Below are 26,831 nucleotides of genomic sequence, written 5' to 3'. Positions count from 1 at the left end.
AATGGTTTAATGGGTTGTTTTTTTTTTTAATTTTAAAAACTTATATATTTATATATAATAATGTTTTTTAAAAAATTTTTTTATTACCGAAAAATAAAATATGAGCGCATATATAGAAGTGTATTATTTTAATAAATTAATTAAAAGTACTTGCCACATAAAAGGTAAGTACATGATAATTAGGTACAAATATTTTTTTTATTTTTCTTTTTTCTTTTATCGCTACTTAACTTATCTACTTTGCATAGAGGATTCACATGTCAGTTAATTAAAATATAACGTGTAATAGATTATTTTTAAGCTTTTGATAACGTGGTAAACAATAATTAGTAATTAAATTCTACATTCGTTTTTTTTTAAATTACATTAAAAATAAAATTATCTAATATTATTGTTATTATTATTATTATAGTAATTCGTTTGAAGTTATTTTTTGTTCAGTTAATTAAGGCCATTATCAAACAGTGTCCCCACTTTTTTTTTAAATTAAAATTTTGTTAATAATTTAAAAAAAAATGGAAGCATTCATAAAAAAAAGACAACGGAGTTGTAATTTCGCTGAGATAAAATTTTTAAAAAATTATTGACAGCTGTCACCAATTAGGAGTTGAACGAAATTTTTTAAGCAAATTTTGTAATTAGAATTTTGAAATTTCATAAGCTAAAATTTTGTTCAACTTCTATTTGATAAAAACTGTAATTAATTTTTTGAAAATTATATATCTCAGTGAAATTGGCCTTTCTTCAATTTATTTTTTAATTAATCGATAAAATTTTGACACTTATGACAGTTTATCTAAAATTTCAAAAAAAAGCGGAGGGGTACTGTCTGAGAATGCCCTAAAATTTTAATTATTACTAGATTGTACTTAAAAATTCTTACTTTATCACTTGATAAAAGGCAAAAGGTGCATTGTAATAATAATTTATATTACACCAAAAATAAAAACAAAATTAATGACAATCTATCCCTAGTTCGTGATATTTTTTCGATAACTATAAATTACAAAAAAAAAGTTTAAGTATACAAATAAAAATTATATATAAATATAAAATTATACATAGTCGGCAATAAAAGACAATTGAAGTGATAACAACAATAAAAAAACAAGACAAGACTAATTATTTGTAAATCTCAGTGATAAATCATTAAACAATAATTTTAAATAGTTAATTAAATAGTTAATTTTTTTAATTACTAGATTGGCAGTAGTCAATGTAATAACTCTCGGTTAAGTAGCAATGTGGCCTATTTAAGTTAAATGGCTGAGGTTAAATTTAAAGTTTAAATACAATGACAGTTTTGATTTATATATTTTTTAAAAATAATTTGCCGAGTATTTTAAATTTAATACTTTCTTCATATGCTGTGTGAATCGTCATCTGTTACCAACGCACTGAAGAAATGGAGTGTGCGTTTTTTGGTGAATAAAAATATTTATTTAATAATGATAAAAAATAATATTAATTAAAATTTATTGATAAATTACGCGACCATTCCGGCGTCTTTAGCCATACTGTGAAATGCGCTGGTCGGTGTTTGCATTAAAACTTCCGGTTTATCGAACTCTGTTATAACTCCCTTATCTAAAACAATTACCCTGAAAAATTGAGATAACAATTAGTAAATTATTTATTTTATTTGTTTATAAATGATTAAATTCATACCTGTCCGAATCAACTATCGTATTAAGTCTATGAGCAATTGTAAGAACAGTACTGTCTTTAAATTCTTCTTTGATCGTCTGTTGAATAAGATCATCTGTCTCTAGATCAACAGCAGCAGTAGCCTCATCCAGTATGAGAATTTTAGTTTTTCTTAATAGAGCTCTAGCCAAACAAATTAATTGCCGCTGACCGACACTCAAATTGTCCCCACCCTCGGACACCGAGTACATGAGTCCATTGGGAAGAGTTTTGGCAAACGCTTTCAAGTGCGCGTGTTCAAGCGCCTGCCAAATTTGTTCATCAGTGTGCGAGTCAAAGGGATCTAAGTTGAGACGCAGAGTGCCCGAGAAGAGAACTGGGTCCTGAGGGATAATTGTGAGCCTTGATCTCAATGCATGGAGACCAAGCTTGGATATGTCGATGCCGTCGATGAATATTTTACCCGCAGCCGCCTCAATTATTCTGAATAGTGACAACGTCAAAGATGACTTGCCGGCTCCGGTACGCCCGACAATTCCAATCTTCTCCCCGCCGTTCACGGCGAAACTTATCCCATTGAGCACAAGATCAAGACCCTCTCGGTAGCGGACTTTGTAATCACGAAACTCGACGCGGCCTTCTGAAGGCCAGTCTTTTGGTGGAGCCGTACTAAGAATTTCCCATGCGGCTTCCTGTGGTGTTTCTCCGTACTCTTTTATTCTTTCAACAGCGACGATATTTGTCTCGACGTCTGATGTCATTCTCACCAGCCAATTTAATGTCTGCGTTATCTGAAGTGCGTAACTAATTGACAGACCAACAAGACCAGGACTCAATGAGTCTCTTCCAAGTACAGAAAATATTGCGGCAAAAAATATTATCATGTTACCCAACATTTCTAATCTCACCGCCAGCCATCTTTGAATAAAAAAATTCATAATAATAATAATAATAAATCAGAAGCACTAATTGTACAAGTGGTTTTTTTTATTTTAATATTTTTTAACGTACCTATTACTTATAATACCTGGGTAGTAACACATTTGATTGAAATCAACTCGACGTTCTGATTCATAGATAAATCTTTCTTGTACATTAAATGCACGTATTGTTTGAGCACCTAAATAATAACAATAATTATTATAATTATTATAATTATAAAAAATAAAAAAATAAATACCTGTTATGGATTCACCAAAATGAGAATAAATAGGAGATCTTGATACTGATTCTAAACGTTTTAATTGACGTGAAGTCGCAACGTAAAAACGTTGAATGAAATAATAAATAACACCGATAGGTACTATCACTGATATAAATATCGGTGTACTGTAACTTATTACTACAAGTGTAGCAATCACCTGTAATTTGTATGTTAATTAGGATTAATTTAAAAAAAAAACAATTATACAAACGATACCATTTAAAATAACTAATCTGTGAAAAAACAAAATATTGAGACCATTACGTAAAACAATAAAATGAATGAAAAAAATAAATAATATTATCATGCAAAGCTGTGCTTGATATAAATTACTGATGATAAAAAAGTAAACAAAAAACACTTAAGGCCCACCAACATGTACCAATAATAGTTATCATAGCCTAGTTAATTAATTAATTAATTAATGTTTAATTATTATTAAGACAGTCTACCACCTTATGCCTTAATTATATTATTAAGCCCAAGCATTACTTATATTTAATTAGGATAATCCACTCAAATAATTATTTTAAAACCGCTAGCAAATGAGACGGACACAATTATACTAAAAATTAAAATATTAAATTATATTTAAATACTATGTGGAGTTTTCAGCATGTCCAAATAAGGCAGAGTTTCTATAATTGATACTGAAATTTGAATTGGTGATTAGTGTAAAATTACCTCGAAAAGACAATAGAAGCTATCAGAAATTTGCTGCGGAAGCGAAGTGTCCAGCACGTCGACATCTTTAGCAAATCTGGAGATAATGCGACCAGTAGGAGTAGTATCAAAGAAGGTCAATGATGCACGCATTACCCCCCGAAGCATTACCAGATGCATCTGACGTGCAGCCAGCCAGCAGCCCAGCTGTGGAGCCAAATCGCAGAAAAAACTCGTCACCGCTACAACAAGACGCCGGCAATAATTTTAACCGCAGCATCGTTTTTAAAGAAATTTTTTTCCTTTAGCTCTCTGTGACAGCGGTCATTTTTTAAATCACATCTTATTAAATGTTATCATTATACTGGGCTTAAATTTTAAATTGGTATTTTAATAAATTGCCACCACTAGGCATGGGAGTGAAGTTTGCTGTGCCATGCATTTCGTAGATATCAATTTTTTATTCTTATATTATTAATTTTATTATTTAAGGGCATTCTTAAAAATTTTCCCCCTTTTTTTAAAAATATTGATAACTGCCGCCGAAATGTAGATTTAAAAAAAAAATTACTTACAATTGTCATCAATTAGAAGTCAAACGAAATTTACCATCAAGTTTTTACTCCTAAATGATATCAACTGTAATTAATTTTTTAATTAATTAATAAAATTCAAATACGGATGGCAGTTCAAATCCATTAAATATTTTCAAAAATTGGGGGTAGTAAGAATGACCTTGATTTAAAAAATGAATTAAATTATGTGATACTTTTATTAGTTAAAATTAATGAAATAGTAGTTTAGTTCGTAGGAAATAAATAAAATAATATAAATATTAAATTATCATTTTAAAAATAACAGCAAGACTAGATAGGGTTCAAACTCTCATGCAAATAATATTAAGCAGATACTTGGCAGTAAAAATAATCAGGCATAATAAAGAGTATAATTGTATCCGTCATTAGCTGATTTAAAGTGAGAGAAACATGCTCGAGTGCAAATCTTTTACAACACTATTGGCATGCGACATAGATAAAAAAGTAAAATAAAAATATATAAGTAAAATAAATGAGATTTAGTTATGCATAATGAGACCATGATAATGATCGCGTATGAAAGCTTACCCTCAAACAACAGGGTAGCCACTGTACAATGGATAAGGGTAGTTTTGAGTCCATGACGTCTACATCGCCACTGAAACGGCTTAGTATCCGGCCGGTGGGTACTGTATCGAAGAAAGAACTGGGAGCACGCATTATGTTGAGCAGAGCCTCACGCATCATTGCTGAGGATGATCTCAGGGTACCGACGTATATAAACATTGATGAGAATACCACAGATAGGACTGTAACACAATAACTACATCTTCAGAACAACCATCCACTCTTCTTGTAGTCCTGTCGTTTTTCTTTTTTTTTTTTAAACCAATTTGTTAATTACTAGCCATACATCATAATGCATTAGCAAGTTAAGTACAAACAATAACACACACGCAGAAAAAATTTTATTGAAGCAACGGAAGACTAGTGGTAATTTTATTTTTTAAATTCATGGATTTTTATCTATTTTTTTTTGCAACCCCATCTTCTGTTGCTTAATAAATAAATTTCTTTGCGTTTACAATCTGGAATATTTTTTTAAAAAAAACCCATTGGACAGATTAGTCAACAAAAAAAAAATCGCCATAATGATTGATGAGTTATGATTTAATGATATTCTATTTTATTTTTGTTTTTTTCATATATATAGTCTGTAGTTTTCATTTAAAATCAGGAAGCAACGCAAGCAATTTATTTCCCCAGCACATTGTCATTAAAATCAATGCGCGCTTTATTTTAAAAATATATATATTTTTAAAGCTTGAGAATGCAACTAATAAAATATATAAAATTTTGTTTGATATGAGTGATCATACCGAGAAAAAACAATTTAGCCAAGAACGTAGATTAATTGGTATAATATTGTCAACGACGTCTGTATCTTTACCAAACCGATTCAACAGACGACCTGCCGGTGTGCTGTCAAAAAATGACATAGGATTGCGTAGTACTTGCATCAATAATTGTTGAAACATTTTAACACATGCTCTAACTGACCCTATTGCCAAGTTTACCGATATAAGGATTGACAAGATACCTAGAAAGTGTTTAAAAAAAAAATAAAGAAAAAGAGTAATATTATTGCTGATCTGCTGAGACAATTGACGTCATTTTTTACTCTCATCTCTTTACTATTTTTATTTTCAAGGCTATTATTATTTGAAAATAAAATGGGGTTGACAGTGACCTGCCCTGATAGCCATTTTGTCGCAAGTTGACGGGAATCTACAACCGAAGAGATGTCAAGTTGACTGCAGTTGACGGTAATTTGCAGTCAATTTTTAAGTCAAATTTTGAATTCAAGTTTTTTTTTCAACTTTTTGATTAAACGCATTACGGCTGCAGATTTACGTCAACTTGTAGCTCTTGTACTCATATCAGTAAAAACTGGAAACAGCAGAACTTGACGTCAACCTGGCCGACAAAACTTAGCAGCAAGTTTTTTAAAAAGAAAGTGTGGCTATCAGGGTAGTGATTAGACTCCGGTACCTACAGATGAATTGACGTATGATAAAAATTAACTGATATGAGGAGTATGGATTTAACCGTGCTGAAGGTGCAACTAGTATTATTTAATAAATAAAATAATAAAATAACGAGATGCAAACAAATAATAAGAGTAAAAATATAAGTATGTGTTAGCTAAATAAAACGAATAATATTAGTTGACAAATAAACAAAATAATAAAATCTACTCTACGGCAAAACACAGTACTCATTGGTGGACCGTGATACGTCGTATCAATATTTTAAATTGTGAATTTATCAACAGAAAAAAATAATTTTTACTTGCCCTAAGAAATTCTTTGCATTATGAATTGAAAATGAAAATTTTCATTTCATAATAAAAAACTTCTCTTGTGCCAAGAAATTAATTTTTTTTCTGTGCAAAAAAAAATATGAATTTAATGAAATAAACAAATAAAAATGCAAATAAAAAGTGTGATACGATATTTAGAGTTATTGTGAGATCAATTTTTAAAAATCTCACGTACCCCTGCGAGGCAAAGTAACCATGTTCTAAGATTCATCGGTAATACATTGTCGACAACATCAACGTCCTTGCCAAAACGATTTAATAGTCTGCCAGACGGCGTGGTATCGAAAAATCCAATAGGTAAACGTAGTACACCAGATACTAATTCATCATGCAGCATTTTACTGCTTCGCAGACAGCCAACAGCCGAAATCAGCTGTGCAACAAGCACAAAAATTGCTGAAATTTATTTTTAAAATAATAAAAAAAAAATAAACAGTAGCCATTAGTTTCCCTGAATTTAAAGTTTAATAAATTATTTTTTGTCAATAAATATCGTGATAGATTTAATGATTGTATGTATAAATATACCGTTAGAGATGACCATGCACAGAGTCAACTGTTTAATATCAAGAAGCAGTAAATTAGTTGTCTACTAGAGCTACGTCCCTAGGGGATAAAATTCAAGATAACAAGAATATATATTTATAGACATGCGCATGTTGCATTAAATATATTAACTTGTAAAAATATTCCACAATGCTACTGAGGTTTGTGAGAATAAATAATTATATATAAATTTATCAAAACTACTGTTAATGTAAGTAAGTAAATAAATAAATAAATAAATAAAAATAAATGTAATTGACAATACTGGCCGCGCCTTCAAAAACACAGCAAACCACACTCGTTTCTCTAATCGTGATTGTTAATTCGAGTGGGAAGAAAACGAGTTAATTATTTAACAGACTATTAAATATATTTTTCATCTGCTTATTAATATCGTGCTTCCTGTGATATGTTTTCATTAGAATGGGAGTTGCGATTATCATAATTTTAATTAATTAAATCAACTGTATAGCGATGCCGGTCCATGGGGTTTCAGTTTTTGGACTAAAGGCAACGAGACTCTTGAGAATCGAACCTCGATGAGACCATAGTTGGTTTTATTTTTTGTTAAATTAAATTAAAGTAAATGTCAGTTAATACTGAGAGGTTACATACCTTGACCCAGACCTAGACCTCCGTACACAGAGACATACGTGAGTTTTTTAGAGTCATCAACTGTTCCATTGACAACAACTGTCTTGTCATTTGACCAGTCACTGATCCAGATGTTTGATCCAATACTGAATGCTTGGAAAATGGCATTCATTATTATTGTTGATATTGACAAAAACCAACCGATTGATTTTAAATAATGAGCGTACACGCGTAATTTTACCTGAATAAAAAAAATTTTTTTTTAGATCATTCGATTAAATTTAGCTGTAGATTTTTTAAAGAAAATACTTACACTTCCGGTTTCGGTTTTTTCAGCTTCAATTATTTTCTCACCGGCTTTTACTGTAAGTGAATTGTCCTTGATGCTAGAACTGCGCATGATATTAACCGATTTTTGACTATCTACTGATTGTTGCCTATGTAAAGAACCGGTCAATGATTTTTGATCAATGGATCCAGACTCGCTGTGAGTGATAGACAATCTAGATCGTGCTTTCGTTAATTTCTGTTGAAGTTCTTCAGGTCCAATAGTCGACTCAAGTTGTTGCTTAATTTCCGTCAGCTCAGTTTCCGGCACATCCTCAGGCTTGATTTCTTGAAGATGCTGAATGAGAAAATCAGCAAAAGCTCCTCGTTTTTCCATCAACTGTTTGTATGTCCCGCTTTCCGTTATCTCACCGTCTTTCAACACAATAATATTATCGACTTCCGGCAAATAAGTAATACCATGAGTTACAAGTACACGTGTCTTTTTTTTCAGCAAACCACTGGGTCCAACGACATTTTCAAAAATATGTTTTCCGACATGAGAGTCAACGGCACTGAGAGGATCATCAAGAAAATAAATATCGCAGTCAGTGTAAACAGCTCGAGCAAGAGCAACTCTTTGTTTTTGCCCACCAGATAAATTTATTCCTTTCTCGCCGATTTCCGTTTGATCTCCAGCCGGCAGCATTTTGATATCCAGACCAAGAGCACACGCATCAATTACTTTAGCATACAGAGCTTTGTCCATAGGTTTCCCAAATAAAATGTTGTCTTGCAAAGTTGCATTTTGGATCCATGCTTGCTGAGCAACGTAAGCTATTGATCCTTTGGTATTGACTCTCCCGCTAATTCGTTCCATTTCTCCAAGGAAAGCCGATATCAGTGAACTCTTACCTGATCCAACTGTTCCCACAACAGCCACCAACTGTCCTTGCTGCACTTGCAGGTTTATGTTCTTCAACGTAGGCCTGTCTGGAGTCTCAGAGTCCCACGTGAAACTCCCATTCTCAATAATCAATGGGTGTAGTTCTGATTGATCATGTTGAACGTTATTTGGATCTAATTCTTCCCCATTCATGTATGCATTTATTCGTTTGATGGAAACCATCGCCTGTACAAAGTTGCTTATCACCATGGGTAGCATTGACAGCGGGAACCGCAGGATATTAAATAAACTCAAAGACACAAAAGCTTTCTTGCTGTCCAGGACATTTGTAGGGTCAATGTAGACATAGGTAGCAAATGACACGAAAGAAACTAAAAACGGAGCGCAGGACCATATAAAACTTGTTCCCGCGTTAAGATATGCCGCTTCTTTTAATACCTTTATTTCTTTACTTCTTATTTTTAAAATTTGTTGCTCAAATGACGGCTCCCATGCGTATAATTTAAGTACTTTAATGCCGTTTAATACTTCATTCATGAGTTTAACTCTTTCGTCTTTGCTCTTCATTTGTTTTATCTGCAAAGTCTTGACTTTATTGGCAATAAAGGCGTTTATTGGAATAAGAACAATCATGACAGCTAGACCAGCAAAAACAGCAGCATTTAGCTCACCCCAGAGGAAGTAAAGCGCAACCCCGATTTGCAAAGGCGCTGACCAGATCATGTTGATGTACGGCATCAAGTCCATGAATCGTTGCGCATCCACGGACATCAAATTTACTATTTCACCCACTGTTGATTCTTTACGTGCGGCGTTTGACATTCTAAGCGCTTTACGATAAATAGCCGCGACAAGGGCTGTGCGCATTCTCATGCCCACGATAAACATCCGGTTGAAGTACTGCGACAAGACTAATGTTTGAGATATCGCTGTTAGCAGAAGAAGAACGGAGTAAAAATAACCCTTCCACATTTCTTCTTTTCCTGATACAAAGTTTATAAGTAATCTGCAATTATTTTTAAAAAACAATTAGTACTTTATTTTTATTTACAATTTACTTGATTAATTAATGACCCACCCTAATACTAGAGGACTGATAAACGTCATTATATCTTGTGATAATTTAAGTAACGCGCCAAAAAGAAGAGTTGGACCAAATATTTTGTATAGAGGTATAATAACAGATGCGACTTTTCTCTTCCGGGTACTGTCGAAGTCAACTTGGCCAGAGGCTTTGCGAAATGAGGCCTTGGTACTCTGGCTGTTGAAAAAAAATCATTTTATTTTCACCTGAACTCTGATAAATTTACCAAGAAAAAAATAATTTAAAATATTTTCTCACCTACAGTAATTGCAACAGAGCCTTGTTAGCAATTACACACACACTTATTAATAATGTAAGACAATATTTGACAATAATAAAGATAAAATATTCATAACAACTTACTTGTCACATTTTTGCATATTTCTCGTCCAATATTTATTGAACTTCGGAACTATTTCCGCTGCGGTATCCTCCGGGTTCATCGACCACAAGTCAGAGGTAGTCAAGGGCTTTTTGAAACCCTTCCACGCCAGTCCATCGAACCAAGCGAACAATATTCTTGATGGATACGACGCAGCTTGCTCCGGACATGGTCTTTCCACCTGACCGTATCGTGAAAATTTCGGCTCTGCATCCACAAGAAAATTGAGCAATAGTAATACCAATACCACTGGGTAATATATCATGTATGATACAAAAGAGTAAGGCAGCTCAGGCTTAGAGAAACAAAAATTGAAATTTATTAGTATATTGTGACAAGGGATTAAACAAAACGATTTCAGACCAGGGTGACGGCTGACATCACTCGCAGTTTGAAATCGTGTTCAATCCTGGGTCACACACTAGATTTTTCATGATTACCTGCATCGGAATTTAAAGTTTTAGTGCCAGTAGCCAGTCAGAAACTTTAAGTTCGATGCTAGTATCATGAAAAAAATATTTATTACCTGTTTAATTACTTAATCAATTGTAATTTTTTTACTTACTTGATTATTATAATCCCTGATAAGACTTCTGAATTGTACGGCACCACAACAGGCCAATAAGAACCAAAACAAAAACAACAATCCAGAAGTTCGCATTCCACATTTCCTATTGTAATGCATCAATAATAATGCTAAACCCTGTTAATAATTAATATTAATCATTTACACAAATAAGTATCCACCCAAATACCTTAGCTCAATTATCTCTGATAAATTTATAGTACTTACAAAGGTAATGATTTTAATAAACGGCGTGTAATATTCAACATTGAAAACTGTCGTATAATTGCTATTATGTATTGCTACTGCTAAATCAACAATGCTAAGTACTATAAGAACAATTGTAAGTACTCCTTTGGAAATAAACTTCCAGGTATAAGGAATATTTTTTCTTTTGCTGTTTATCAGATAATACGTTTCCAGCAACGAAAATATCCAGAGGAATATGCACGGTGCCCATACCAGCACTGTTTTTTGAAAACATGGCGTTATTTCTGGGTCCTCGGTGTACCAAGTTAGGTTTGAATCCTGAAAAAAAAAATTGAATACTTTTTTATCTTCATTTTATGAGAATTGACATCTTTCTCGGCTGTGTTACTGATCTGTATTTTTACAATTAAATTATAATCTGTATTTTACTGCAGTCTTTAATGAACTGGTATCCAAAAATTCTTTACAAAATTATTTTTTTAAAATGTTAAATAGTCACTTATTGGTAATTACAAAATATTTATCTGATTAGTCTGTAAATCAAATTCCTTATTATTTAATGATACTGGAAGAAGCTGACATCTAATGAATTTACGAAATAAAAGTATAAAATATAAAAAATAAAATTCTCCAGATGGATTTTCAAAACTTTATGCCTGTCTGTTAATGTCTGCTATTTTTAGCATCATAAAATTTCACGAATTTAAATGTAGCAGACATACGGCAATTTTTAAAAATGTATGTACTGAATTTTGAGTTGTCTAAACATGAATTTTTTTATTTTTATTTTACATACATTTGAATTTATTATTTAAAAGTTTTAAAAATTGTCAGAAGTCCGCTAATTGTCACTAAAATTTCTACTATTTTCATAATATTTTATCAATTTTTTTACACACGTAGTAAAAAAGCTGAACTAAATTCTAAATATTTTTATCTAGTCAATAATTTAAAAAAAAATATCATACCCAAAATGTAGAGCCGCAAAACAGGTCCATAGAATTATTCTCCATCTTCGTGATTAACCTTTATCCTAATTTCCTCCGATAAATGAATATTTGAACAATTTAACTGATCAAGTTTTCTCCACAAGCAAACCCAGTAGCTTTCACCATCAAACTAAAAAAAAAATACATATATATTTTACAAAATAATGCCATGGATAATTTAAAAATAAGTAAACTGTGCGTTTTTTATCCGGCAAACCATAAACTCTTACAAGAAACTTGCGGTGTCATGACAAATATTAAATTAGTGATATATATAAGTATGACATGAAAAATAATATTAAATAACGAGAGTTAACTCACCGAGTAATTTAATTTCGCAACCTATATCGAGGTAGTGTAAGTCAACTGTTAACTATCAGCAGCGGTGGCGGCGTATGATGAAAAATCAGCGTGGCCGAGGAGAGAGACGGTCGTTAAAAGTAGACAAGACAAAAAACCCGCGTCTTTATTATATGCAATTTATTTGTATTGCCCTCGAGTAACCTTATCCACTCAAATTAATAATTGTAACATTCACTGGAACACAACAACGATGATGATAATAAATAATTATTTAGCCTTCTGCTATTGGAAGACATTGCTACTGATGTGTCTTGCTGGTGTTACTGCTTACGAATGGCCGAATGCCGAGCAGCCGAGTGTCCAGTTACTCCCAAGTGTGTATGACAAATACCCTTACTCACACAAACAACTGCTATTTATATATATATTACATATATGATATCGATACTGTGAAATACAAAAGCTGACAAGTAGCTATAGTTTTCTCGTTCTCGATCCACGTTCAGCAATTCACTGGATATTAGATACAATCACAATCACACGATGATAATCGAGAGTTCTCGAGGATAAAAACCCGCCAAGGACGAAAGATTACGATTGGTGAATAAATAAAACATATATATTTTATTTTATTTTAAATATTTCATTATCTAACTTTGACATTTTACTATTATTTTTTTCTAGGCCATCATAAATTTAAAATGATACGAGAAGCGACGGACATCTGACTTTTTCGGTAACAAAAATATTTTGACATCCATTTGGTAATTTTTATCAATTTTACTTGTTCATTTTTTTAATGTCAATTATTTTGTGTGTCATAATTTTTTAAAATAATTATCAGATAGTTTTAAAAATTTGTGTATTTTTTTGACAGCTCAGTGGGCCGATTACAGACAAAAAATATATGAAACTTTCATAAATTCAAATAATTAAATATGATAAACAATTTTATACTTAGAAAATTTCAAATATTTTTGTTGCATTGATAATTTAAAATTCGCGGGAAAAATTTAAATTTCAAAATAAATAAATTGTTAAAACTTTTACTCTCTTACTTATTAATTTATATATATATAAATTTTTAAAAGTTTATTTTTATATTACACATTAAAAATTATATTTTTAATTCGCTTTAACAGTCGTAACGCTTTATCTCGATCATGACCAAGCTGTTATTTAATTCACACTAATGCTCTCCACTAATACAATTTAATTCCACTGAACACTTACAATTGAATCTACTTTTCTTGTATTAAAACGCGTATGCTCCGTTTCCGTCTGATGACACTCACGCGGAAGTTAATTTACAGCAGAGTAATAAAATTTATTTGTAAAAATTTAATTGATAAATTAATTTATCACTTGTACTTGCATATTAATCACATTTATCATTATTTAAAAAATTAATTACACATATCGGTCATTAAAGTTCTTCCATAAGTAATAAATTTAAAAAAACGTATCGTAGTAACTAAAAGCAATAAATGAAATTCAAGAGATAGCCGAGCCTACATATTACTATCTAGTTATTATATTAATATTATTATTATATAATTAATGATTATATTATATATTATAATAATATTATTATTATAATATTAATATTAATATTTATATTTTTTAAAAACAATTTCACAATATTACAAAACATTGATATAGTAATTGTCATCCTGACGTAACGTCTAGTGAGCAGTCATTAAGTAGACTTGTAACAAGTCATTATTATTATCATCATATGTTTTATGTGATATAATCCCTTCTTTTGTAATTATTATGATGATAACAAACAAGAGAACAATAATTGTCATTACATCAACTCCCACCAGGAAAATTTTATCTGTCTATTTGCTGTTCACACTGGAAACAATTGATTGGCATGATGGATCATCATCAGTTAAATTGCCAATTGTTGCGTCTCATATCGAGCTTCGTTACATAAATTAATGACCAGCATTACAATAATAACAATAAAAAAAATAGACGTGTTTACTTACCATTTATATCTGTTATCTTTAAACTCAGTCCGCTGTACAAATAAAATACTAGAGTTATAAATTGTAACGTTAATTTAAATATATAGATTTTTTAGTTTTATTGTATTGTCTTTAAGTTTATTAATCTTGACATTATTATCATAAAACAAGGCTATTGAGATTAAACTATTCACACAATTTAATCTACTGATGTTTGACTAAAACTTTGTTTTTTTTTTACTCAATAAATAGTAAATTGAAGTTTGGATTTTATTGTTAAATATTCACTGATTCTGGTGTCAAGTATCATTACACGGCAACTAATGATGATTAATGATCTTGATAACGGTGATATATATCTTAAAGTAGTGTAAGAACACCAGCTGACGCTATTATTAACTTGCAGATAATTATTTTTATCAGTATCGTATAAATTGATAGATAAAAAAAATATAAAAGGCATCAGAGATACGTAAATTTTTTTTTAAATTGATTTAAATTATTTTAAAGCTTTTAGTACAATATTATACATAAAAATAATTGAAAAATATTTTAATTGATTATATTATAGTATTTATAATTATTATATATTTATATTTTGATCTATATTGATGTCCGACTGAATAAAAGAGTGAGTAACTCGGGCCGTGATAAATCTCTTTTATACTTTTGTACTATGTCTTGAATCTTCAATCGTCGACGCACGTGCGGCGGGTGATAACTGAAACAATGGAGAATAAATAATTTATTTGTTAGTAACTACTATTATTATTATTGTTGTAAAAAATATATAAAAATTCTACCTATCGTTTTCAAGTCTTTTTCTTCGTCCCATATTTAAAGCCGTCTGTCGAACTAGAGTCCCAAGAACTCTCCGTGATATGACCATGCCATCAATTAATGGCGTCGCTAAATTTATTCTAGACACTGGGCCCTGTAATTTTACGCGCAGTAATCCGTTCCCTAGGGCTTGGAGAAAAATCACATGGACATCAGATGGTTGTAAAACTCGGAATGATTCTAGACCCGTATGAGTGCAGGGTAAAAGTTCAGCTGTGAGATTTAAAAATTGTGTATTAGAAATTTGTCGAGTTGATAAATTAGTTGAGTTGAAATTTTAAATTACCGATAGGAAAAGTGAAATAATCTTCGAAGCTCTCAAGCCAGACGACCATAATTCTGGTGTCGGTTTGCCAAGGAAGAGAATGTTTAGCAGTCCGCCTAGTTCTTGTGGGTTCTTGATTGCTAGAAACACTTGACGGGCCGGATCCACTTAAACTTGGCGGCTGTTTTTCCAGATCGAGCGACATCGTTCTGGTTCCGTAGGACTGGGAGGATCCAACACGAGCAGTAACTTCGCTGATGCTTCTTTCATACCAGGGTTGCCCACCACTGGTATCACTGTTGTAGCTGACGTCATCTAGGTTGTCTGGTAAGTGCGTTAGAGCAGAGCCAGTAGGTACGATGAACGCAATCTCTGAACTCACGTCTGCCCAATATAAAACATGTGTCTCGCCATTAAAAACTGCCCCACCGTGATCGGAATTTAATGCTCGTGAATTACTGGATTGCGGAGAGACTCGCCAGGATGTTGAGACATGACCAGTCCAGCCTGCATGCGTGGCAACACTCACAGGCCAGCCGAGGGAACTCAGCAGCTCCATGAAATGTGGAGACACATCAGTGTGATGTTGAACGTTCGCTAGAATTTCCGATGGATTTTTCTGACCGGCTTTTACATAAAATATATGAACTGTGTCACATGTTCTTGGGCTTATATGATCAAGATTTTCAAGATCCGTGCAAAAACCTGGAATCATTTGATCTAGTGCTATTAAACCTCCAGTACTATTTTCATCAGTTGCTTCGAAGTTCAAAAAACCAAAATGGCTTAAAAATAATCTTGCGGTTTGAAATTCTTCGCAGTTTTCTGGAGGAACACACTCTTTAAAATTATCATCTTTTTTAGATTTAAGCTCTTCATTAAGTCGCTTCTCAAGTTCTATTTGTCGCTCCAGTAATTGTGAAAATAACTGATGCTGTTGTCTCAGTTCTTCCGTTTCATTCATGACTGCTTCAAGAGTAGGTATCGATTCATCTATTTTACAGTGCGGTATCCGATCAATATTATCAGGAAAGAATTTTGGTTTATACTCCGGGCGAGGTGCCGGGTCCGACAAAGGTAAAGGCCTTCCGGGTTTAGAATTTATGCTGCGAACGCCCGATTTATGTCTGGGTAAATGACGGAGTTGCATCGTCCACGCATGTCTACCAAATGGCCCGCGAATTAAAACGGTTACTGTTGGATGAGGCTCTGTTTGATGTGCCAATGGTTCTTCTAGCAAAGCCAGCATCGTTGCATTCTCCGCAACAAAATATCGGAAACGTTCTACAGCAGCTTGACGACCAACGCGATCATTGTTATTGTTTTTACATTTTTGCACGAGAACTATTTCATCTATGAGCGATGAAAGAGACTGAGCACCACATGGACTAGGAAAATATCCAACCTGCAATATATATACTTTTTATAAATTATATATACTCATTATAGTGATGCGAAATTATCCTCCTTTTTATGTTTAGTCAGATCACGAAAAATTGACTGGCAATTACTTGTCAATTGACATCAAAAAATTTGCGGTTGATTTTTTATAAAATAATTTCGCGCGGGAACTGTCATTAAATTTACAAAATGACATCTATAAGATAGCAGTTTTGACATCTCAAAGTTGCCTCTATGCTACTTGAGTGTTGACGTCAATTGTCAGATAATTTCTCTGCCTTACATCATTAACATTACCTGTTCAAGAATTACGGTAAGAAGCGCATCCGCCGCGTCCCGTACTCGCATCGATGCTGGTTTCAATTCTTTTTGATCTTTCATTTTGATTGGCTCGCCAGGTTTCCCGACACTCTTTGATCCTGATATGCCGAGTTCCACGACCTCGAAAACGGTTGTCAGACAATCTTTGTCCTGAAGTAATTGAGGGTGAGCTGTAAGCCAAGTCGTCAAGCAACTGAACGCTGCGACTATCGAGGAATGCAAATCTTTGGAATGAGCTGGAGGTGGTCGCCAACATTGATAAGTTATGTAGTCACACAACCATTTTACGGCTCTCTTACATTCCAAGGCGTCTAAAATAATAAATTATTGATTTATTTAATTGAACAAACGGTCCCGGTCTAGTATATCGCACCTGTCAATCGTCTTGCTGCACAAATAGACAAATTAAATTTTTATTCATAGTCTTAAATTAATTTAAATATGTAATAAGTTGACCGTTACCTGTTTCGCGTATTTTCGTTCGCGCTAAACCTGACAGTAACTCGAGAGCGGCTAGAGAAATATTGAGATCTGTCTTCCATGATGAGATCAATCGATGACAAACTAGATAAGTCGCTCTCAAAAAAAGAGCGTGAGCTGAATCTGTAACAAATTTTCGACATTCTTTTTATTAAACATAATTTTTAAATTAAAAAAAAAAAAAAAACAAAACATGTATAGTAAATAAATAAAAAAGCAATTTCCGGTTGACAAAATCACCATAAAAAATAAAAATAAAAAAAGTAGTGCTGTCATTCAGTATTTACCAAAGGACGGACTTTCTTCTTGGACAGTACCACCGTCAGAAGTCTCGCTGAGCGATCGTTGATCACTTGAAATGCTTATCTGACTGGTCGAGTCGCTGCTGACTATCAAGCAGCGTGATGATGAATCACAATCGCAAATGCACAACCAAAGTAAATTATAAATAATTCATTGATAAAAATAATTTAAAATAAAATAATTAAATAACAAGCTGTAATTGCAATTTAATAATAACTTTTTTTGTGAATCAAGCGATGGTATTAATAAAAGAGTGCCGATATTCAAAATTTATTACTGTACACTTCAATCGAATGCTGTTAGTATGATCTTCGGTGCGATAATAAAATTATTAATATTCAAAATTAAAGCGGTCTTTTTTTGTATTTTATGTACAAAGCGCTTTTGGGAAGACAGTAAAAAACATACCAGATGACAGCAAATTCGTCGGAGTTTCATTAGTCAACGTGTCTTGAGTTGTCGACTGTTCTACTTCTTCAACTGTTGCAGAGTCTTGGACGCTGAGCAATAATCCACCTAATTAATAATTTAATTAATTAATTATTTATAAAAAAATAAAAACGTGGTTCAAATTAACGATAAAAAAAATTACCAAGTAGCATGTGCGTGTTTAGAGGATCAGTCTCTACTTGAAGAGCATTAATTAATAAGTTCATTAGTCTTGGTTTAAGTTGTCCAAAAGTTATTAATGGTTTATCTTGATTAACGTTCCCAGGCGTGGGTAGTTCACGTATTGGAAGATTCTTTGGAATATAATTAATTATTTATGTTTTCGAGTGATTCAGTGACAGGATCAGCAGTAAATAAAAAATAATTAAACTTTACCTGATAATGAATCGGCAAAACTAGCATTGATATCAGCAACTGAATCGACGATCTTCTTAAATCAATTTTCGATACCGATGTTGACTTTAATTTTAGATCTTTATCCGGCAGAACTAATTCCAGAGCATTTATAACTGTGGGTGCTAGTATTTCAATTCCATCTAAATCTAATCTAAAAAGATCCGCGGAGTTTGTTAGAATACTCGCTAGAGTTTCGCCACATTCTCGGGGTTCGTTGACTTTGAGACCCTGGTTCATTGCTTGATAAAATCGCGCCAGGTAGACTGGTAGTATTTCTTCGCCTGTTTTTTTTGCACAAAAAATACGACAAAGTGCACCCATAGCTTCCGCTCGACCGGATTCGTAGCGATCGATACTAAGGGACGATGGGATTTCAGTTATTGTCTCTTGCAATGAACTGGGACCATCAACTAGCACTGATGATGGTCGTTTTGAACCTGCATTGTATTTTCATTAATAATAATGTAGTTTTTGAGTGAGACAAATTAATTATTAAACTTACGTGGTAAATTTTGCGACCATCCCTCAGTACCAATAAAAGCCGCTTCGAATAACCATTCGCCAAATAAATGTAGAATGCTATTGCATTTAGGTCGACCTGGTGCCAAAGGAGGTCTTACATCGTGACCAAGAGATGTCACGGCTGAAACATTGCCATTAAAATTTTATCATTAAAGCTGCTGTAATTTAAATAAAACTTTGTCTTCTTTAAAAAATAAATTATAGACAACATACACGCTGTGCTTGACGTAGAAGATGGTCCAGAATTAGCGATAGTGGGCGGTGTGTTAGAAAGTCTGCTGCTCGTCAATCCAATGAGTGACGCTTTGGGTATTCCTGTTTTAAATAAAATAATTTATTATTTAACGGTATTTTAAAATAAACCTAAAAGTATAATGAGAGAGTGTGCATGTGTGATAAAGGAAGATCAAGAGCTGAGAGTACCCTTAGTGACGGCAGAAGGTGTGACGCTGAAACTCTTGGCAAGCCGCCGTTGCGTTGGAGGCGTAGGCGACGGCTGCGGTTGATCTTTGTTGCTAATCCTGTCCGCGCCAACGCCTCCCACTCCATGTATGCTAGATCCTGGTGTGCTGCTGCTAGTTGCGCAACATTCTTCCCAGCAGCAGGCTTGTGATATTCCTGAAAAAAAATCCAACCACACATGCAACCACCACCTTAATATATAAAATAAATTCTGACAGTTGTGCTCTAGCTGGACAATAAATCGAGTGAATTTTTTCCCAAAAGAAATTATTAGTGTATGACACATCAAAGAAGGGAAGTAGGACTTTCCAACCCGGTATGTAATTGGGACGTCCTTCCTTTCTTACTTCGTAGACGATTTTTCACCAGATCTGCACCTAAAAGTTCAAATTTTTGCTTCTGTCCGAACAGGACAGGAATTTAAATTTTTGATGCAGGTATGGTGAAAAATAATTATATGAACTATGCATGATTTGTCATCCTGTTTGACGGTAAATTCTTACCGAGAAATGCATCAACTTGTCCGGCAATTCCTTTGATAGCTTTTAAAAAAATTTGCGGTAAACTTTGAAGACATGGATGATGACAAGGATCGACAACATTGGGACTGGCTATTGCGTACTGCAAGAACGCCTGTGTCTGTGATATTACAGCTGGACGACATAAATCCACTGGATCACCAACAGTACGTAGCAGTCGGTACCATGCTTGCGCTACCGCCTCATCGGACATCGTCGGTGGTACCACTTGTGCATCTTCTTCGCTTATTTTCAACTCCGGAAAGCTCGGCCCGTACATTATGTTCAATAACTTTGCAGTCAAAGCTAAACACACGCGGTTCCACTGCTCTATCAAGGCGAGACGATGGCGCCAACGCAGACAAGACTCTCTGAGGGTTCGCCACAGCGGAGGAGACGGGAAATTCTTCTCACAAGCCACCAACCATACCTACAATTTGAATATTATTATCAATCCCAAACATAGTCAATCTTGATTGAATGAAAAGAAATTTTTAAAAATAAGTACTTCAAGTAAAACACCAAGAACTCGTTCACAAAGTTGTTCTCCAGCGTCTTCTCTTACAGCAGGTGGTGCAAGCAACGCGTCATTAATACCAATTAAAAATAACAACAAACTTTCCCAGGTTTCACTTTCCAAAGTACCTGGACTTCTTGCTACTTGCTGGAGAGTCCTCAACACCCGATGGCAAAGTACTGCTTGACGATTTATTGTATCAGCACCTGTAAATACCAACATTTCACTAAAGTTCCCCAAGTTTATTTTAATGACTAGCAAAGTAAAAGCCCAGATAATAATAAAAGCAATCAAAAGTAATTACAGGTAGCTTATAATAATTCAATTACCTAAATCCTGATATAAAAAGGGCCAGACTATTGGCAAGGAAAAGAATAACAGTGTTAGAGGATTAATTATTGCGAAAAATCAGTGCGTCTACTGGCTACAATATCATCGATTAATAATTTACGTGATAAATTTTAAAAAATAAATTAATTAAAACATCTCTTACCTTCGCCTTTCCTGGGGACAAACAAATTGTGGAAATGACTGATCATTTTTCTCGCATAAAAATTAGGATCTTCGACTATGGGCTTCGGTACTGAGATCTTTGGTGACGCGTACAAAGCTGACAGCCACTCGCAGTAAACATTGACGCAGTCTCTGACTGTGTCATGTTCAGCCAGAGGTAATGACAGCCCGAAACATATCACCTCCATGCACCACTGGACCTCCTTGTCTGTTGTCAGAGGACTGGGTTCCGCAGCCTGAGTTATTCCCAAATTGGATGCCAATTGTCTGACAACCGGAAGAGCGACTTCACGTCCAGCTCCTGGCGACAACTTTTCCAAGACACTCCGGCTCTCGTCTGAGCCTCTCTGTATTAAAGCACTCAGTGATGCCCATTCTGAATACATTCCTCCTCCGGAATCCTGCAATTTAAATAAAAATTTATCACCAGTCATTTTTTAATCGCTTACCCACTCGATATTCAAATATTTAAACAATAATTACCGCGAAACAAACAATTGAAATAGATTTTAATTGTAATTATTATCGATTGTTGTTGACAATGTCAATTAATGAGGTTATAATTTATCAAGTACTCTGGTAACCAGAGTTATATAAAAATATATGGATTATTTAATCATTACCTTGAGATTAACTCTGTTGAATACGCCTAAATTCATAGATAATCATGAGCTAGTGTAACATTTATCAAAGAGGATATAACTTTTGACGTCTGGTTAAATGACCAGCGTGCCTAACTGTCAAATAAGGACTGATACGCGGTCAGCTGTTACATGTCTGACGGAAATTATTTTATCGACTGACGCTTTACTTTTAAATTTATTATTAATTTATTCCATGTACTTGTTAAATAATGCTAATTATTATTTTTTTATTCTTTGAAATTTCACAATATACTTGTTTGTTAAATGTATATATATGTTTTGGTCGGTGAGTATTTGTGACACTGAAAGAACCAGACGTAAAATATATTTTTCAGATAAATGAATAAAATACTTGTGGGAAAAACTTTAAATTTAATGTCAAAAACTTGGGGAAATATTTTTGCGCAGAAACTAGTACCCTATCAAGGACTAATTCATGACCAGAGATTGGTACTTGATCAGAGACTAATACGTGACCAGAAACTAGTACATGACTAGGGACTAGTACTCGATCAGGCACTAGTACTTGGCCGGGGACTGGTACTCGATACTTGGTCGGGGACTGGTACATGACCAGGAACTAGTACCTGACTGGGGACTAATTAATGACTAGAAACTAGTATATGACGGGAGACTTGTACCTGATCAGGTATCAGATCTCTTATCTTGTTTAGAACCAGCGAAATTACCAACAAATTTTTTACTTGATATGGATCAAATGCGCCTTCAATTAAACTCAAATTATTATAACTAAATTACAGCTATAATCTAATAAAATAAAAGAAAACAGTAATTAATTATTTATAATTAATATTATTTTAGTTACGGATTCTAAATTTTACATCATTCATTATATATTATTACATTTTATGAGTGATATCATGGAACAGAGCTGTAGAAAAAAAATGACCAACATATAAACAATGGCAGCTGAAAATGTCACAATGCCTTAAATGTTAAATCAGCCAACTTTAAATTGCTCAGCAGATATAATTTTTTTAAATGGATAATTTACATATGATTACTAATTGTCAATGGCTGCGGTGTTGGTGTTCGTTGGCGTTTATTTTAAATATTGAGGCACTGCCGGGTAGTTTACGATGCCTATTATTATTATTATTGTAAACCATGTGAGATATTTATGCATTTTTCCTTTTTCTATACTTTTAAAAATACAAAATGGTAAAATAAAAATTGCGTGAAAATCCATGTTGTAAGTTATGATTAACTCAATAGCGATTGATTTTATCCAAGCCTAGCTTATATATAGACATTCTTCAATATTCATTATCCAATTAAGAGTTGATGATGTTTTTACTAGTGAATGGCAACCAATCCCGACTCTAGAAGTTTTTGTAACTTCTCGGCAATCGCGGGATTCTTTAAATGACTGCAAATAAAAAAATAAGATATTAATTAACAAATTAAAATTAATGAAATTGAATAGAAGCTGATGGGTGAGAAAAAAAACTTACTCTTGCAAAGCCTTTGGATCATTTTGCATTTGTTCCAAAATCAACCGCATCGCTGGGTCTCTCAAGATGTTCTGAACTTCTGGATCGGCCATTGCTCTTTTTCTAACTTCCTCTGGATTTGAATCAAAGTACACGGAACAGCTGCGGTATCCTTCAGAAGCCTCGGCATTGTAGGGGTCCAATGAAAGAGCAGTCTGGTAGGCCTTCAATGCTTTTCTGTGTTGCTGCATACCCTGAAGAATTTTTCCTTTTCGTACCCAGCCTTTGACGAAATTGGGATCCAATTCAACGCACTTCTCGCAATCTTTAAGACCTAAATCGAAAGCTCCTAGTTTTGTGTAGCATGCAGCACGATTGCTGTAGTACTTTGCGTCATCCGGATTACGCAAGATAGCTTCTGAATAATGTTTTACAGCTGCCGCATAATCACCGTCTTTGAATTTCTGATTGCCCAGTTCTTTCTCCTCCTCAGCTTTGACTGGATCTATGTAAGCTTTTCGCTCCTCTTCTTTTATCTTCTGCTCCAATTTAGAGAGAATCGTCTTTATCTCGGGAGTTCGGTGTTCCGACATTGACTTTTCGTAGTAAACTTTAGCCTGTTTCCAGTTGTTCATTTTCTCGTACGAATGCCCGATTCTCGTGAATGCTTTGGCGATAAGTTTGAAGTCCGCGCGGTTTTCGCGACCGATATCAATCGCTTTTTCGCACTGCTCGATACATTTCTGATACTCTTTTTGTTCAAAATAAACCGCGGCAATATTTAATAAATAAGTTATGTCAGTTGGATCTAGTTCAACAGCTTTATTGTAATGACTGAGAGCTGTCTCAAAGTCTTTTTTCTTGTAAGCGTCGTTGCCTTTTTGTTTTTCCGCTATGGCTTCTCTCTTCTCCGGCGGTATACTCGGGTCTTCTTTCGGCTGTGGTTTAGGTGCTGGTTTTGGTTCTTCGCGTTTAGGTGGATCCACGTCCATGCTTTCGTCTTCGCCCATGGTGTTGATGCCCAATAAAACGCTCAAGGTCGTAAGAACACGAGGGTCTTGTAGCTTGGATCCAACAGCTCGTGGATTTGTTTGGAGTTCGTTAAGAAGTTTCACATAATCAGGATCGTTTAGAAAATCCTTTGTCCGTGGATCGCTGCGTAACTTCATGAATACATCCGGAGAAGTAAATGGATTAGCGGCCATCGATGCTTTCTGAGCTTTCAAATCTTCTAAACTCTCTTTTATCTGAGCATTGTTGGGATCTAACTGAAGACCTGTCTCATAAGCAGCTATCGATTCGTTCAAACGTCCAAGATAAGCCAACGCACTGCCTTTTCTCGAGTACCCTTTCGCCCAGTCACTTTTCAATGAGACTGTTTTCTCAGCATCCTCGAGAGCCTTCTCATAGTTACCCGATTTTGCATGGGCAGCTGATCTGTTGCTGTACAGCACGTGGTTTTTACCATCCAGAGCAATCGCTTCTGTATAAAATTTAATTGCATCTTCATATTTTCCTTCTTGCAAAGCCGCATTGCCTTTGTCTTTCAACGCCGATACCTAAAAAATATCAACCATTTAATTTACACTCAAACTAATTTTTTTGGCAGCACAAACTCATAACTTAATTAAATATTTTTATTTCAAAAAGACTGAACTTTATATTTGGTTAATAAATGAATTTAAAAGGAGGTGATAAACGTGCGAGATAAAAACAAAATGTAAGACACCAAGATAAATGTGTACGTCACTATCGGCATTTAATAAAATGATTTAAAAATAACTAAAATGTTTGAACAATTGATAGTTAATATAAATAAAATTTTTAAATATTTCTTACCTGGTTCATGATTATTGGATTAAGACAAAATGATACTAAGAGTTATATTTACTGCAGTTTATTCAGACTTGTGCACGATATCGTGATGCTTTGTCGCAACTCATTCGCATGGTGGTCAACATCGGAGATATAGAATGCTCTAGAAGCATCTCTCAAACGCCACCTATAATTGTTAACGAAATTCGAATTCTTTCTCGCACTTTCTATCAATATTATTTTTAATGTCATGTATATTTAAATTTTATAAAAATAATCTTCATTAATTATACACACACTGCTAAGAAAAAAAACATCTTTTTTTAAATCTATAAATAATTTTCTGGTACTGATCTTGTGACTTTTCTTTTTTTAGAATTGTCTTTGATTGTCTAGGAAAAAAAATTGTCTAATTAATTAATTCATTAAAAATTATATTATTTATTTTATTTTGTAATTTATTTAATTTTTTTAATTATATATATTTTATGAAATTTGATAAATATAAATTTTACTTTACCATCAGTGCAAAATGGCGGCAGCTGTATGGCCACCTGTCAAATATTATTTTAGAATATTCAAAATATATATTTTTAAAAATAATGTGTTAAAATTGTGAGTGTGAATGTAGCAGACATGAAATAATTTATAAATTTTAAATAAATAATTTAAAATTATGAAATTTTAAAAAATGCGCGTACTGATTTTTCAATTATCTGAGTGCGCATTTTTAAATTTTACTCCAAGTATGTAAATTTTATTTATTTAAAAATTTGAAAATTACTAATTGCGAGCTACGTTCACTCATTTTATTTTAAAATTTATTTTCAAGTACTTAGTAATTAGAAAGAGAGCGAATAGCAAAGAAAACTTGTCTTCGATGAACCCATGGGAATTAGTTCCATAGGAAGTTACAGATGAGAGGTACTTAGATCTAGCAAATGAGGGATGAGAATTCATACCTGGAAAAAGTAAACTGTATAGTCAAGATCCTAAAGTTTATTATCTGGATTTTCTACAAAGATAATAGTTTAACAACAGACAATTTAAAATATTGCATTATGTGTTAAAAGGTAAAATTTCCCGTAAAGTTTTACTTTATTCTTATAAAAGTTTATAATATATATTATCCTGTTTAAGTATTGTATTTTATAAATTGTTTCACTAAATTTTATAATACGTAATATCTTTTGTACTTTAATTTATGATCCGGTATTTTAGGTTTTGGGTATTTTCTTCTGAAAAAAAACCCGACAGAGAATTACGATTAAAGGCTTACATACACATTAGTCTAGACTTGTGTATTTTGTAATTATAATTATAGACATGTCTTATATAGTGGATTTTATTTTAGAGTCATCGATGCGAGCGATTCCAATGAACGTCATGATGATTTAACATCAGGAGATCGTGTTCGCGGCTCATCGCCAGTGATTAATTAAGATGATTCGCTGATGACTTCAAGGAAATGAGAGAGAGTAATAGTAGATATATATACATATTTATATATAAATATATTAAGTATGAGTGTGAGCGCAGTCACCACTGACCAGCTAGACAGCTAACGGAGGAAAGAGAAGTGAGTGTCTGAAGCATCCAAATATAATTCAAAACTCACATGTGTGATAGCTCGTAGACCAAACTCCCCCAAAAAGGAATAAGTCGTTTTAACTT

General features: G+C 33.4%; 3 protein-coding genes and 1 long non-coding RNA gene across 9 annotated transcripts; 1 reads left to right on the top strand and 3 right to left on the bottom strand.

The window, feature by feature from the left end:
* Positions 1 to 61: 61 nt before the first annotated feature.
* Positions 62 to 12,046, bottom strand: LOC103575185 (multidrug resistance-associated protein 1). 3 transcript variants are annotated; one of them, XM_008554863.3, is made up of 12 exons: positions 11,957 to 12,046; positions 11,007 to 11,306; positions 10,779 to 10,916; positions 10,195 to 10,508; positions 9,826 to 10,008; positions 7,887 to 9,753; positions 7,595 to 7,814; positions 6,609 to 6,829; positions 2,828 to 3,008; positions 2,659 to 2,767; positions 1,669 to 2,565; positions 62 to 1,601 (listed from the first exon to the last, which is right to left on the bottom strand). In XM_008554863.3, the coding sequence occupies exons 1-12, from the start codon at positions 11,999 to 12,001 to the stop codon at positions 1,487 to 1,489; spliced, it is 4,590 nt and encodes a 1,529-aa protein (XP_008553085.1). In that variant the 5' UTR covers positions 12,002 to 12,046; the 3' UTR covers positions 62 to 1,486. The 3 variants fall into 3 exon arrangements, with proteins under 3 accessions (XP_008553085.1, XP_008553086.1, XP_008553088.1); XM_008554864.3 differs by lacking the exon at positions 6,609 to 6,829 and adding an exon at positions 5,430 to 5,650; XM_008554866.3 differs by lacking the exon at positions 6,609 to 6,829 and adding an exon at positions 3,536 to 3,756.
* A 747-nt stretch (positions 12,047 to 12,793) lies between these two features.
* On the top strand, positions 12,794 to 13,233 carry LOC103575184 (uncharacterized). The gene is made up of 3 exons (XR_549289.2): positions 12,794 to 12,880; positions 12,965 to 13,044; positions 13,158 to 13,233. It is a non-coding gene; the product is annotated as an uncharacterized LOC103575184 (long non-coding RNA).
* A 1,626-nt stretch (positions 13,234 to 14,859) lies between these two features.
* Positions 14,860 to 22,622, bottom strand: LOC103575186 (ral GTPase-activating protein subunit beta). 4 transcript variants are annotated; one of them, XM_053737210.1, is made up of 17 exons: positions 21,868 to 22,622; positions 21,225 to 21,645; positions 21,061 to 21,087; positions 20,723 to 20,937; positions 20,200 to 20,644; positions 19,658 to 19,852; positions 19,448 to 19,549; positions 19,215 to 19,355; positions 18,692 to 19,149; positions 18,459 to 18,609; positions 18,275 to 18,382; positions 17,851 to 17,952; positions 17,546 to 17,686; positions 17,060 to 17,394; positions 15,383 to 16,766; positions 15,060 to 15,309; positions 14,860 to 14,977 (listed from the first exon to the last, which is right to left on the bottom strand). In XM_053737210.1, the coding sequence occupies exons 1-17, from the start codon at positions 21,901 to 21,903 to the stop codon at positions 14,860 to 14,862; spliced, it is 4,629 nt and encodes a 1,542-aa protein (XP_053593185.1). In that variant the 5' UTR covers positions 21,904 to 22,622. The 4 variants fall into 4 exon arrangements, with proteins under 4 accessions (XP_053593185.1, XP_053593187.1, XP_053593188.1 ...); XM_053737212.1 differs by lacking the exon at positions 17,851 to 17,952; XM_053737213.1 differs by lacking the exon at positions 19,658 to 19,852.
* Positions 22,623 to 22,681: 59 nt separating this feature from the next.
* On the bottom strand, positions 22,682 to 25,313 carry LOC106693994 (stress-induced-phosphoprotein 1). The gene is made up of 3 exons (XM_014443797.2): positions 25,182 to 25,313; positions 23,364 to 24,901; positions 22,682 to 23,278 (listed from the first exon to the last, which is right to left on the bottom strand). Exons 1-3 carry the CDS (start codon positions 25,188 to 25,190, stop codon positions 23,206 to 23,208), a joined length of 1,620 nt encoding a protein of 539 aa, XP_014299283.1. The 5' UTR covers positions 25,191 to 25,313; the 3' UTR covers positions 22,682 to 23,205.
* Between the last annotated feature and the right edge of the window lie 1,518 nt (positions 25,314 to 26,831).

The sequence above is a fragment of the Microplitis demolitor genome, chromosome 3, assembly GCF_026212275.2.
Source record: "Microplitis demolitor isolate Queensland-Clemson2020A chromosome 3, iyMicDemo2.1a, whole genome shotgun sequence".
In the NCBI taxonomy this organism is placed as follows: domain Eukaryota; kingdom Metazoa; phylum Arthropoda; class Insecta; order Hymenoptera; family Braconidae; genus Microplitis; species Microplitis demolitor.
This window is presented reverse-complemented; position numbering and strand designations above follow the sequence as displayed.

What these genes read in the sequence shown, in the direction of transcription:
- LOC103575185 (XM_008554863.3), bottom strand. Translation starts at nt 12,001, where the DNA reads ATGGAGAATAATTCTATGGACCTGTTTTGCGGCTCTACATTTTGG. An exon ending in AATATGCAAAAATGTGACAA is followed by an intron (nt 10,009 to 10,194) that starts GTAAGTTGTTAT and finishes TTTTTTCAACAG; the next exon opens with CCAGAGTACCAAGGCCTCAT. An exon ending in ATCAGTCCTCTAGTATTAGG is followed by an intron (nt 9,754 to 9,825) that starts GTGGGTCATTAA and finishes AAATAATTGCAG; the next exon opens with ATTACTTATAAACTTTGTAT.
- LOC103575186 (XM_053737210.1), bottom strand. Translation starts at nt 21,903, where the DNA reads ATGAATTTAGGCGTATTCAACAGAGTTAATCTCAAG. An exon ending in ATGGTCGCAAAATTTACCAC is followed by an intron (nt 19,150 to 19,214) that starts GTAAGTTTAATA and finishes AATACAATGCAG; the next exon opens with GTTCAAAACGACCATCATCA. An exon ending in AACGAAAATACGCGAAACAG is followed by an intron (nt 17,395 to 17,545) that starts GTAACGGTCAAC and finishes TTATTATTTTAG; the next exon opens with ACGCCTTGGAATGTAAGAGA.
- LOC106693994 (XM_014443797.2), bottom strand. An exon ending in GATCCAAAGGCTTTGCAAGA is followed by an intron (nt 23,279 to 23,363) that starts GTAAGTTTTTTT and finishes TTTTATTTGCAG; the next exon opens with TCATTTAAAGAATCCCGCGA.